Genomic DNA, 15,039 nt, shown 5'->3' on the forward strand with positions numbered 1-15,039 from the left:
ACATATATACTAAGCTACTACACAAGCTAAATTAGTATACCAGGTGTACTACTAATGAGTGGTAATACTTCTGACATACGTTATGTGAGTGGCTGTGTGACTGTGTGTATCTGTGTGTGAGTAGGTTTCTTAGTGGCTAAATGGGTGTGTGTGTGGGTGTGTGAGTGGCCGTATGGGTGTATACGTGAGTGTGTGAGTAGCTGGTTGGGTGAGTGAGTGGCTGTGTAAGTGGCAGTATTGGTGAATGAGTGGGTGTGTCAGTGGGTGTATGGGTGAGTGAGTGGGTGTTTGAATGGCTGTATGAGTGAGTGACCGGTTGTGTAAGTGGCTATATGGGTGAGTGAGTGGCTGTTTGAGTGGATGTTTGGTTAAGTGAGTTGGTGTGTGAGTGGTTGTATGGGCGAATGAGTGGCTGGGTATGTAATTTGCTGTATGTGTAAGTGAGTTCCTGTGTTGAGAGGCTGTATGGGTCAGGGAGTGGTGTGTGCGAGTGGCTATATAGGTGAATAAGTTGGTGTGTGAGTAGCTGCATGGGTGAGTGTGTGGCTGTATGGGTGAGTAACTGGTTGTATGAGTAGCTGTATGGGTGAGTGAGTGGTTGTGTAAGGGGCTGCATGAGTGAGTGGGTTTGTGAATGATTCTATGTATAAGTAAGCGGTTGTGTGAGTACTTTTATGGGTATGTGAATGGATATGTGAGAGGTGTGGGTGTGTGAATGGATGTATGAGGGGTTGTTTATGGGTGTGAGTGTATATGTGAGTGCTTCTCTGGATGATGTAATCAGTGATGTTGTCAGCGATGCCACTGACCATCTCATGAGTGATGTAATATGTTAGATGATGAGCAGTGCATTGCGGGCGCTTAAGTTACAGTTAACTCCAGTAACTATAACTGCTGAATTTCTTTGGTTTTGGATGAGTGAAATGTGAGCCTAACTTTAACATCTCTGTAAACTTTGTTTTTTTCAGTGAAGATATAATATATATAGGTATATGTAAAAGACACTTAAAACATCTAAAGCCTAAAACTATTAATACTTACATATACTTTCCTTTAAAACTTTTAGAACAGAAATGCCTTTACCATTCATGCCTTTACAATGAAATATGTTGTAATGGCATGCATGGTAAAGGCATATTAGTTGTAAAATCCTGCTTGTTAAAGACTTGTGTGGTAGTGTTGCATGCATGGTAAAGCCTGTGTGGTAAAGGCATGCGTGGTACCGGTTTCATTGGAAAGGCTATTTCCCCTCCATTTACACCCCGATCCATTCCAAGAGACCCACTCATGATGCTCTGACTAGGATCCTTCAATAAAACCCCAAACAAAACTTCTCTCTGATCTAGTGGTAGACTTTTCTCTGACAGATCCATGGAGGCTGCTCCATCCTACCACAAGGGACTATACTCACACCTTTGACGTACATGGCACCTGGACTAGAATACTTTCTTACCCCAGCGCTAGTTGGCTAGTTGGTAGATGCTGCTATAGTTCACTCAGGGGTATCGGATCACGACGCCATTCGACTCCATCTTGATTTGAGAGCCATATACCTACCCCCTCTGTACTGGCACCTAAACCGTTTGTACTACAAAGCTCCTGTGGATAAGGAGAGATTGTGCTCCTACCTCTGTGCCTATTTCAACATCGATAAGAGGTCAATAGACTCACCAGGCACCCCTTGGGCTGCCAGTAAAGCCTTGGTTAGGGGGATTTAATGTTGATTACCTCCCAGCAGAAGAGTGGGGCTTCATGCACATTGATCCCTTGCCTCTTTTACTGACCAATACTCCCGGCCCCCCTAGCAACCTATGCTGCAGGCCGTGCTGTAAGCCAAGCACAACTTTATACCTCTCAAGCAGAAACGGCACTGTTCCACCTTAAGCAGTGCCATTATAAGTGTGGTGAAATGGCTGGTCGTCGTCTGATCCTGCAGCTCTTGCAGCAGGACGCCTTACGAGCTATACCGGCCATTTGATGTGAGGATGGCAAGCTCCTCACCCACCTGCTCAATATCTTAGAGCCCTTTTGGACCTCCTATGTGACTCTCTATTCCTCCAACACCATGTGTGCCCCTGGCGTCATTGTAGACTTTTGTCCCCACGCCTCTCGGCTGACCTGAGTCTGACTTTAGAGGCTGCCATCCCCCCAGAAGAAGTTCTGGAGGAAAATGATGACTTGCCTTAGGCCAAGACTCGGTGCTGGATGGTTACCTGCCTGAATACTACAAGATCTACAAAGACGTGCTGGCTCCCTTGCATTGCAAGGTGTATTCAGAGGCGACCCCACCTCATACCATCCACACTTAAGTTAACAGCGCATCTATTTCCCTTTATCCAAAGTCAGGCATAGGCCCACTGTACTGTTCCAGCTCCCTTCCAATCTCATTGCTAAAGGTCGATACAGAGTTGCTAGCTAAAGCATTGTCTAATAGGCTTAAGCGGGTGATACCCTCATTGGTCCAGAGGGATCAGGAATTAATTTTCCCCTCTGCGTTTGGCCATCATATTCTGCCGCACATCCTGTCGAGAGGTCGCAAGATGAGGGTGAAAAGATTGCAGTGTCTCAAGATGCTGAGAAGGCTTTTGACAGGTTTGAATGGAATTATCTTTTTCAGAGTTTGCATGTGGGTTGGGCTCAGTGTTTCTGGCTCAGATTTGGAGGCTGCATCATTACCCTACAGTCTTTGTCACCTGCCATGCCTCTGCCTCCTTTGAGGTCCGTCGGGGTACTTCTTTTTATTCTGGTCCTGGAGCCCTTGGCTATCACTATGCTCAATTCCCATGACATCCACAACATCCCCCTCCCCAGTGGGGTACCCAAACTAACTCTGTATGCGGATGATATTCTGGTCACACTCACCTATGCTGCTGCTTCACTGCAGGCTCTTTTCACTCTGATTACACACTTTTCTTCTCTGTCTGAGTATAGAATAAATTGGGACAAGAGTGAGACCCTTCTCACAGCTCACCTCCCCAAATGTCATTACAGGCCTCCTTTTTAAATGGTCCCCCTCCTCCATTCATTACCTTGCACACCAGGCCACCCCAGGTCTCTGTAATATGGTGGAACATAATCTGGACCCCCTTCTTCTGAGCATTCAGACCAGCATGGCATGCTGGTAGCAGCTTGGCCTCTCCCTTTGGGGGAACAAGTCCTGACATTGAATGTAATGCCAAATTGAACTATGTGTTTCAAAACCTCCTGCTGGGCAGCTCAACTGATCCTAAAAACTCTTCTGCTGGTTTGCCATAAACCATGGCTGAAGCAGGAGAAGCTCTATGCGGTCACTGAACAGGGTGGCCTCTGACTGCCTAATGTCTGGTGCTACTGGCTGGCACCTAAGTTGGTGCCCCATTGATATAATATACTTACCACCTTGGACACACCCAGTTGGGTGCAGCTGGAATCCTCTCTCCTGGGACGTCTCTGGGGAGTCGGGCTGTTGCACAGGGGAAGTGCACCCAAACTAATAGCATCCCATCCTGCCCTGGCAACCACACTCCAGGCATGGCATAATGCATACTGGCTATCAAACACCCCCCCCCCACTGTCTATGCACAGGCCCCTCTGTGGTGCATCACCTCTTTACTGATCGGGGGTCGGAACACCATTTACCAGAGCTTGAATCCAGGAGACTCCCTCCCCCCTCTTTCTGACATGGTTAAAGATGGGGACTACAAGTCCTTTGCTGAAGCCCAGGAGCACTACGGCCTCTTTGGGAGCCACTTTTGGGACTACCTTCAACGCTCACTTCACCACGCCTCTACCCCCCCTTGCTGGAACTGCCATGCTCCCCCCACTAATGGACTATGGAAATGGGGCACCTACCAGGTGACAGTCTTTGAGCTATAACAGATTTTGGTGGACCGCCTCTATTCCATTCCACAGGCCCTCACCCTCCAGGAGTAGTGGATGGACAGGCTGCAGCTTTAATACTCACAGGTAAACTGGGGGAATCTGCTTGAGGACCACAATGGATGCAGCAGGGAGGCTCACCTCAATTTCAGCAATTTTAAGATACTACACCGCTAGCACCCCTAGCACAGGTCGCTGCTCTGACTTTATAAGTCTTCCTTCCTTCTGTCCACCACATGCTGGAGGTGTGACTCTGTGGAAGGGTAAATCGTTTGCCTCCTCTGAGACTGCCCCACCTTGAAGGCCTATTGGTCCTCTGTCACCACAACTATCAGGCAAACAGTGCCTGTCACTGGGGCACTGAAACTGATTGCTCTTATTTATGACTTTGACCAATGCCCAGTCATTAGACATCAACCATCCAGGTGGCTGGGCTTGGCCCTGGCTACTGCCAAGATATGTATTCTTCGGCTTTGGAGGTCGCCCACAAGTCCGACTTCGGAGGACAGGTTGTATGAATTGTTTCAGGTGGCGGCTTATGAGCAGATCATTGGTAGGCTCACTGATCACTACGATACATTCTTGGACACATGAGGAGACTTTGTTGATGGTCCCTGACTTGACTGCTCCCTACTGACTACTCACCCTTACGCCTCCTGACCCATGGTCCTGTACCATGCCTCACTCCCTTTGCCTTGGCACCCCCAGCAACCCCTTTCAAGTGGTGTCCTGAGTACAGACCCCATGTAGGCCGACGGCTTCCCTGCTCTCCCGACTCACCTTTTCAACCATTCTGACAAGGGATGCTTGCGCCTCCCACCCAGCCCCTGTCGTCCCCTCGATCCCCCCCATTCTGATGCCCCGAAGGACTGTATTACTGGAGCCCTTCCTCATCCCCCACTTCCCTTGACCCCCCACCCAGACAGCTCCCAAGGATGTTTTCTTCCATACTCCCCTCCTCCTCCTGACTGACCCTCCCACTACCCTGGTTGTCCAATGGCCAGGAGGGCCCTTTCTTGTTTTGTCTTGATCCTTGATGCTCCATCCTGATGTTGGAGCAGGTGCCTCCTTTGGAATCCCCCTCACCTCCCCTTGCTTGGCCCCATGGATCTTTGAGGAGTGGTTTCTAATACTGTTCTGTCAGAACGTGTTGTTTTGTGGTCATGCTTTTTGTTCTTAATAACGGAGGTTATCTGTGTTCATATCTTGTATCCTTCCTGTTTCTTTCAATAAAGGAAGTTTCAAAATGAAAATAAATAAATACATTAAAAAAAACGTTGTGTGTCCGACTATTTATTCTGACATTTTTCACCCACAAAATGCAATAGTAAACACTATGTAAATAGAGTCACTCACTGACACGTTTTCAATGAAACGTTGTTAAATACTTTTTTAGTGACCATTACTAATAAACCATGCCTTTATTGAATTACTGAAATATACATTTAATTAAAAATGTAGGTGATTTTTGGGCAAAGACGATAGGTCTGCTTTATATTGGTATACTCACCATGATAAAGCTAATAGGTTCACTTTATATATTTTGGTGTTGCAGAAGGCTGTGTGTGGGATAGAGTTGGCTGCTCAAAGGCCAGGCTCTGCAGCAAACTCCTCGCCGTGCACAGCCAAAAGCCTTGCACAGCATGGGGTTGAAATAACACATTGTAATAACATATTACATTTTACTTTACATTTTAAAAGATCTGTATAAATTTACTGAAAAAATCAAAAGTTAAAGTGAAGTTTTAGTTAGATATGTTAATAATGTCTTACTTTGCATTAAAAAAGATCTGGAACTTCAATAAAAAAACAAATGTTAGAGGGGAGTTAATAGTTATGTGATATATCATCTAAAACATGCTGTTTGTGACCTGACAAAATAAACCTCTTCCAGGCGCAAACCTTCCTTTTTAGTACATATAAGACTCCCCAGTGTAGGACAAGGACAGCCTCGTGGGCAGGATGCAATGCATTTAAAAATTAGGACATGTACTTTTAAGTTTTACATGTCTTGGTAGTGAAAAACTGTCAAATTTGTTTTTCACTACTGCAAGACCTACCTCTGCCTTATCACATTTGATAAGTGTAATTTCTAAACGGGAGTTGGTGCCCAGTTCATGTTTGGTGTCTCTGGAATCACGCTTTAAAATCCTAACTTATGTTGAAGCCGGATTTTAAATTGCAATTCTGAAAATGGCACTTTTAGAAATATCACTGAAGAAAGTGGGGCGGATTACCCACCCCACACCGGACGCACAGCCTTCAAGTGTATGACAGAAATGCCAAATTATTCAAGTTCATCCCAAATGTTTATTTCTGGATAAATCATTCAATATCTTCTGTTATTCTTAATGCACATGTTGGACACACTATGTACAACTTTAAATCCTTAATGCTATAGACATGCCATAACGAGCCTTATTCTGTAGCATGGACAATTGCATAGGTACTCCTCGATTAAATAATTTGCATCACCCAATGCATTTCGTGCCTTCCTGGCACTTCGTCAGGGGTTCTCTACAATATTAAGAAACATGACTGTTAGGTTACAAATTACCATTTGTTTATCAAATTGTGCAACTAAAAAACGGTGTGTCAAGTAAACGTGTGCATAACTTAATGCTCACCCCGTAATCAACGTTTTGCCCACTGGAATACATGATAATTGATGTCGATAGCTAAATGCCCCATCTTTCCCTTTACGTTCCCCTTCAACTAATCCCCGAAGTGCTCTTAACTTCAGTAATCCCAACACATTCTCCACTAAACTCCCTTGTTAATGCGACCACCAAGATAAACATGTGATAACAAAAGTTAACCATGAGTCCAGCCGGATTTTATCTGCTGTATTGTTCCGGAAACGTGGACTGCACGCTTAAAAAATGAAAAAAAATGATAAACTTGAATGATTTCGAAACTCGAATGAATTGGTGTGCACTCTGTCACCATCCTTGTGACTTATTATTGTTCTGTCCACCCGACGAGGAGCACCCATGGATTATGGAATATCTATCAATGAAATGTGTTTTGCTACATGCTGGACTATGTTTACATCCTTCTTGGAAAATGATTAGCACGAACTACGTTTTCGGAACAATGCAGCAGATAAAATCCGGCTGGACTCATGGTTAACTTTTGTTATCACATGTTTATCTTTTTATAAGCAACATCGATTACGTGTTGAGGTTTGGAGTGATTAACGTTTAAAGGTGTCATCTGTGGGAGGGCGGGGAATTTCATGTTCAAGTTTAAATGTCACACAGAATGCTTATAATACGGAGAGCTTACCTGTTAGTGGCGGGGAAATATGTGTTGATGGCATGAGGTTTAAACACGTGTGGTAAAATCTATGTTTTACATCAGTTGTCTCAAAGCACAATAACAGTGCGTTGTGGGTATTGTAGTTTGATCACAGTGGGAGTGAGACGTTCTGGAAAAATACGAGAAGGCGGGAACACCTCACAGGAAGTTATTAAATGCAGGTGGGAGGGTAACATTTAGCACACGTATTGAAACGAGAGGAAACAGGCATCAACGCACTCGAGGTATGAGCTCGTGGAAGGGTGGTTACCGCATTAACAAGGGAGTTTAGTGGAGAATGTGTTGGGATTACTGAAGTTAAGAGCACTTCGGGGATTAGTTGAAGGGGAGCGTAAAGGGAAAGATGGGGCATTTAGCTATCGACATCAATTATCATGTATTCCAGTGGGCAAAACGTTGATTACGGGGTGAGCATTAAGTTATGCACACGTTTACTTGACACACCGTTTTTTAGTTGCACAATTTGATAAACAAATGGTAATTTGTAACCTAACAGTCATGTTTCTTAATATTGTAGAGAACCCCTGACGAAGTGTCAGAAAAGCACGAAATGCATTGGGTGATGCAAATTATTTAATCGAGGAGTACCTATGAAATTGTCCATGCTACAGAATAAGGCTCGTTATGGCATGTCTATAGCATTAAGGATTTAAAGTTGTACATAGTGTGTCCAACATGTGCATTAAGAATAACAGAAGATATTGAATGATTTATCCAGAAATAAACATTTGGGATGAACTTGAATAATTTGGCATTTCTGTCATACACTTGAAGGCTGTGCGTCCGGTGTGGGGTGGGTAATCCGCCTCACTTTCTTCAGTGATCTTTCTGCTACGTGGCTGGGCAGTCCACGTTTCCGGGCTAGCACGCTTAAAAAATGAAAAAAAATGATAAACTTGAATGATTTCGAAACTCAAATGAATTGGTGTGCACTCTGTCACCATCCTTGTGACTTTTAGAAATATAGCATTTTCTTACCATAGCCATTTGGTGCCTGCAGCCTGTCTCTGGGTCACATGACTAGGTTTGGGTGACAGTTGGGCATTGTGTATTCACCCAGACAGCCACACACAATGCTTAGGTGTGACTGGATGGGCCATCACTGGCATGATAGGAGGGGGGAGCTGGGTCCAGTCCCACTTTCACCTGAATAGGCTGTGTCCTATCTCACACAAAGGGCTTCGTATCCCCTGTAGTTAGCCTGGAGCCAGGGCCTTGAAGGCAGTTCACTTCTTCAAAGGTATGTCTCTAGATGCGTTTTCCCACTTAAAGGCATAACTGGGGATACATACTGAACCTCAGCACCAACTCTTCATTATACTTCTGGACCTGTGGCTACTCTGCCAGGAAGGACTGCCACTCTGCCACTCTGATGGACTGCTGCTCTGAATGAACTGTTGCCCTGCTGCCCTCTTGCCTTGGTGAGAAGGAACTGGACCTGCATCTCTTGAACCTAGAACCCAGATTGACTCCAATGGGCTAGTTTGTTGGTCTCCTGATCTAAAGCCTCAGGGACATAACAGGCTTACAACAACTTTACACCTGCATCTGGACACATGGAAGTGGGCTTAAGGTGCTCTGCCAGCCTCTGTGGATGCAGCTGAACTGATGCATCTCATCTGCTATGCGGTGCAAACTCGTGCAGAACCAATGTACTGCTGCTGTGTAGATCGGACCTATCGCAAAGACCTGCACCGCAGCTTTTCAGAACCGATGCATCGTCCCGACTACTTGATGCATCTTCGGTGAAGGCACTCACATCCATCGCTAACGGCAGCCTCGATGATGGACTCCTTGGAGCCTATGCCTCGATCCAACTGCAGGCTGCAGCCTCGATGCTTGACTTTGCATCACAATGTCCATCGATAGCATCCAGGATGTTGATGCAGGGACACTTATCACATATTTGGTTTAACAAGGTTAACCACATAATTTCAGGGAACCTGGGGTGTATACTATGTTAGAAACAGTGCTTTGCTAGATTTTTAAACTCCTTAATAAACATAGGACTCGCTTCTCATAGTAGATTGAGAGTACATCTATTTACACAGTGCAATGTAATACAATGAAGACAGATTAGTTTTGCAACTAATATCTTCATGACATTATTGTAGTCTCAATTCACATTAATTATATAGGAAAGATCCAGTGCACATGCTTGTAGTGAAGAAAAAGTACTATAAAAACAAAGTGCATCACAATTAAAAATCATAGGACTCCTTTCTGGTCATTTAAACAGGATGTAAGGGGTCTATATAAGTCTGTTGTCGAAGGTGTTATGACCCTGTTTAATATAAGGCCATCATATGGACAAGAGCAAGAGCGCTTGGTATCTGTAATCAAGCAAGGTGAACCTGTAAGGTTAGCAGGAACATACATTTTAGTCGCATTAAATGTCTTTATGGGCGAATGATTTATTTATACTCTGCTCCACGAAGGTGATGCAGAAATGAGGATCGTCCTCCGTGCCAGCCTGCTGGACGGGCAACTGTAGCATGGCTATTAGGTCCTAGGCAGTCTGGTTTCCAGGGTGGAATCCCAGAAATTGGGCCGGCAGTGTGGCGTGGAAGAAACCAAAGTGAATTAGGTAGCTGTGCCACAGAACTGCCATCTATAATGTAACCGGAAGTTGTGCAGTTGGCCCAATGATATCATTAAAAAAAGACCCAGTGGCGCACAGTATGCTAGGCCTCGGCGTCCAGAGGGATCCAAAAGTATAGTTGAAGAGCGGCACAGTGGCGTGGTTATTATGCCTGCAGTACAGCGTGGAGTCTGGTTGTGCTGGTTTTCAAAATGCGTATCACAGACTCGCTGCATCTGTGAACTGATGCATTACTTCGGCTGCACGATGCATCTTGACACGGATCCTCACAATGCTCCTCAAATCAGTATTTAAGGCACTTTGTTCAGGGTACCTGTGGCCAACCCATGCTCCTTCACGGTGGCCTGAACTGGTGACTTTATCCCGGTTCGATGTGACCAGATATCCATAGTTGCCACTTTGCGCTTTTTGGTGCTACTGTCCCTAAACTATTTAAAATTGCATATCTCTGGTACTACTGATTGGATCTTTGTCGTTCTGGTAATGTTTAATTTATTGAAGAAAGCCCTATGTGCCTAACTTGGTGCGGGATCCTTTTTGCATGGTGTTTTCACTTTTATTACGATTGCACAAATACTGTACACATTGCCTCTAAGTTAAGCCGGACTGCTTTGTGCCAAGCTACCATAGGGTTGAGCACAGGTTAATTTGAGCCTGGCTTGTGCCTCACCCTGACAAGCATTGTTCTTGCTGCTTGACCATCGTTCACACCCCAGTCAACCAACAATCCAATTTCTCACAACATCCAAATTAACTAAGATGTAAGGTCACCCACCTTCATGGAAAATTTGACATTAAATGTTGTTTCTTTCTGATTGTGTACTATTAAGTGTCATAAACAGTAGTCCCCTACGTTTGTGGTTGGGGTGGCAATGGAATGTTGGCCACTTACTAAGACGGTAGCTTTACTGTCTTGGTCATTAAGGGCTGTAAAAAGGAGCAGTCCTACTGAAGCTTGCATGATGATAGTGGAAGGTCACCCCCAGATCACATTTTGAAATAGCTTTGTTTATATGTGTATTGTTATGTTGCCAGATGCAAATGTTTCTACAGCAGAATATGAGTTTCACCATCAGATCTATGTGTTTTAGCTCCAGGGTAGTTCCCGAGCTCATTATTTGTGCACCCGTCCTTCTATACCATTGCAGAGAAGTCCTGTGGTCCGTGCCCATTCTGCATGGAGTGGCCCCTCACTTAGTTGTCCCGTTTGCTCTAAAAAAGTTACAGGAGTATCATTATATTTTCCTAATGTACAATTAACTCTCCTGCCAATTCGACTATTTAATTGTTCGTCTTGAACAAGTAACGTAGAGAATGTTAGAACATCTGTGATGGTAGGAAGCTGAGTCTGTCCCGCATCCCTAGGCAGCTTGTTCTGCAAAGGTGTATGTCCCTATTTGCAGGTTTCCTTTACAAACACATTCTTTCCGACAGTCATAGTAATGTCGAAGTAGACTGTGAGCATTATATCCTGAATTTACTGCAACCACTGAAAACAGTTTGTAGTTCTTTGAGGGGCTCTTCTTCTGTCTACATCAAGCCACTGCCATCTATAAATGATCTGTCTGTGAGGAGCAACTGGGCATAATTGTTGTAGGGAATGTGGTGAAAGTTTGCATCCTTTAAGACATCTGTGTCATAAAAAGTATCGCCATCGCTATATTTCTTTCATAACAATATAGTCCCTAACACAGGGCTTGGATGAGAATGCATTTCAGAGCACAACCCTTGAAAGCTCCTTCACTCCTGCATTCAATCTTCCAAAGACGAGGGAAGATGGAACGCGTGGGAGCCTCTCTGCACTTCACATGACTGTTTAGTGAAAGGTCATGTCATTTCTGTATAATTTCTCAATTAAAAAAGGCACTGGTGTGATTCCATTTCAAAGGTTATCTCACATAAAACACTCCTCTACCTCTGTATTTGTCTCATTAAAAATGAAGTCACTAATAAGCAAGTGGATTCGAACTCCATTTCAAAGGACTCTTTTTGTCTCTGATGTATCTCAGTATTTCTTGCATAAAAACAAATAAAAACACTACCGATGTCTTGCTAGTGCATATGCTAGGCTACCAAAACATAACTGTTCTGAACATCAAAAAAGTAAGACTATGCCAAATGCATAGTAGTCTTTTTCCTTTCTCCTAATAGGAAATCCAAACCCAAATGTGCCTCTGGGCCTAAGGCCTTCCTGGAGGAGCCCCGAAATTGGTTGTGCACATGTAAGTGCATATATGCCCTGGGCATAAGGGTGCTTCATGTCATATTAAAAAATGCATTTTTAAATGGACTTTTTATCTTTGTACATTGTTACCATCGACTTTCAGTGGATAGTAATAGCATTTCCTAAATGCCCAATTTGAATTTAGGTAATGCTTTGTACATGTGCATTAGGAATCACAATTAGGTAATCCCTATGTGCGTTTCCTAAATCGCTGTCGCAATATGCAATTTCTACTGGATAGAAATCATAAATTGTGACTGGCTTTTGGCCTTTGTACATATGAAAAGGCTGTTTTGCATCTCTTACTGGGCCGAGATTGCGATTCGGCCCATCTAGAAATGCAAACGCTTTCGTACATTTGGCCCTTAAGCCTATAACATAAAGTGAGTAGATATTTAACCTCCACAATCTGAGTTCCATAAAAACATTTTCAAAGCTTTTCATTTCGACTTTTTTCCACATCATCATTCCAACATTTATTTTATAAATCTCTGTAAGAGAATGAATATTTCTAGCTTAAGCACTGGCCTTACCCTTGTTGTTGTTGCTGCAGTCTTCCCGAGGAGCTATGTTCGGTGTCATACTGCCGTCTGCCCTTTTAAGAATCCATGGAATGATTTTCATAGAAGATTCTGAACTCCAGCTACACATGCCAGACTCAAAGTCACAAATTGTAGCTAGGAAGATACAATATATACATCCATCTTAATTTAACTTTTTTGACTTAGTTTGGACACTCATAATAATGTGGGTGGAGACAATATACAGCAAAAGACAACTATATATAACCGGTATATACCTATATACTACAGGTATTTTTAAATAAATGTCCACAACTAAATTAAAATATGTCAACATGTAGTGATGAAGTAACAACAGAAATGTATTTGGGGAACAGAAGAACGAAAGTAGGAAAAAGTAAAGGCACCCCCGAGAAAATGATCCCAAAACAAATCCCATAATAACTCTCTTGTCATATTGGAAGCAAGAAGAGGTCATTGAAGAGTATGGAGCAAAAGAAGACAATGAAAATAACATGAATGATTGAGTAAAGAATTCCAATTGCTTGAGTGGAAAGATAAGAAAGGAGTGGAGGGACTGACAAATATGAAAAAAATAAAGTAAATAGATAGCAATCCCAGGTTCAACATAGTGATAAAGCAGAATAAAACCAGAATGGGCATTCTCCTTATGAAATGTGAAGAAAATGGACAGGATGATGAAGGAAACAAGGGAGATGAAGACATTAAAAAGACCAAGATATAAAGAAAATTGAAGTTGTTTAGAATGCAAAGGAGCAGAAAAGCAATAAGAACCACATTTTTACAAATGTCTAATGATCACATTTAGGGGACCAGTTCCACTGGGGTAATAATGTATATAAGAGATTGATAATACTTACCCCCCAAAAAAGTTATCCCGGAAGAAAATTGTCTATGTAAATGTTATAACAAGACAGAATGAAGCATGGACTAAGCACATTTTTAGAGTTCAGGGGAGTGGGAGAGTCACCATAAATTAGGAGAGCTCCCATCACGCCACTCCATTCACAAGATTTCCTTGCCTCATATAGGATCAGAAGAACTTTTTTTTAGAATCTGCTGAGGCTGATTCTAAGGTAGTTGGGAGAATTTATGTTTAGTAATTTCACTGAACGTTTTAATTATGAACATGTTCACCATATTAATAGCATGTAATATCACATTTTAATATTTTAGTTCACCTGGTTATATGTGATATTTGGCACTTAGTGATGCAATAGCATCCTGACCCTCTGGTTCGCAGTATAGACTACAGTTGAAATCAATTAATATATTTTTACAAGACCTTGTCAGAATACTCCTAAAGAGAAACTGAACAGTCACTCAAAGAGTTACTTATACGCCTAGTTCTAATGACAGTTATAAATAAAGAGGTTGGCCATACCCAGATTAATTGCCCACAGTATTAGGGAATCTCTTAGAAAGGTTTATGTTCCGTCCTTAATAGTTATTCTACAACCATATAACACAAAAAGGATTTATTAATGATCAATATTTTATTCATCTCAATAAAATCTACATAAAAAGGCATTGAATATTTACAGAACACAGCTAACATTCCTTCATATTGCATTTTACCCTCGACCATAAATCATAGTTTGTATGTAGGCCATTTCATCCAAGAGTTGTAGTAAATAGATTGCTACATATGCTTATTTACAGAACCCAACACATTTTCATACATATTGAACTTTTCCACAAAAATAGTTTGTATGAGGGCAATTGAGTAAACAGATGGGTATGGGTGCAAATATATTAGGTAATTTGCCAAAAGAATCAATAATTGTCCTGATGAAGGAGATTCTCAGTAGTATAAAGTCCTAAAACATCAATAAAGAAGTCTTGAATGGTCAATGATACTGATGACAGTGATGATGCGTGTTGCGCAAAGAAAGTTGAGTCAATACCATATGAGGAAAAAAAAAACTAGATTATATTGGTTCTAATCCTTAATTGTTTAATGGCCCTCAAGACAAACTATGATTTTGTGCAAAAGGGTATAGTGCAATATACATGAAAATGTGTTGCATTTGTAAATAATAAAAAAGTGTTTTTTTATGGAGAGTAATAAACTAGTTCTTTTTTTTTTACCATTGCCTTGGCTATGTTACGTTATGCCACCCCCGCCGCGAGCATTAACAAAAGCTTCTGATATTTTTACCAATCTTCACCTTCCAATACTGCCAGCAGCAGCCACTTGACACTCTGTGGAACGGTAACTGATAGCAACTGGGACATTGTCTCTACAATTGCCCTCCAGTAATCTTGAATTTTGGAGCACCCCCAGAGAATTTGAAAAAAGGGCCCCTCCTAACCACAGCCCATCAGGCAATCCGAGTTAGTCAAACTCCCTATTTTTACCAACCAAGTGCAAGAGTAATAAGAGGGATGTAGGATCCGGAGCTGAATCAGGTATAATCAAACCTGGATAGCTAGCTCTCGTGGGCTTAGAAGTGCCTTCACCCACTCCACATCATCCAGGTCTCCAAAAT

The 15,039-nt window shown here is 42.7% G+C and overlaps 1 protein-coding gene across 4 annotated transcripts in view; it reads right to left on the reverse strand.

Moving 5' to 3' along the window:
• Window positions 1-15,039, reverse strand: part of MALRD1 (MAM and LDL receptor class A domain containing 1) — a 2,533,556-nt gene that overhangs the window by 2,176,576 nt on the left and 341,941 nt on the right. For all 4 annotated transcript variants that reach the window (XM_085630825.1, XM_085630827.1, XM_085630826.1 and 1 more), the window contains exon 6: window positions 12,539-12,682. In XM_085630825.1, coding sequence (XP_085486951.1) covers window positions 12,539-12,682 — 144 coding nt within the window. The remainder of the gene's footprint in view (window positions 1-12,538; window positions 12,683-15,039) is intronic.

This window comes from Triturus cristatus, chromosome 10, assembly GCF_964204655.1.
Source record: "Triturus cristatus chromosome 10, aTriCri1.1, whole genome shotgun sequence".
Taxonomy (NCBI): domain Eukaryota; kingdom Metazoa; phylum Chordata; class Amphibia; order Caudata; family Salamandridae; genus Triturus; species Triturus cristatus.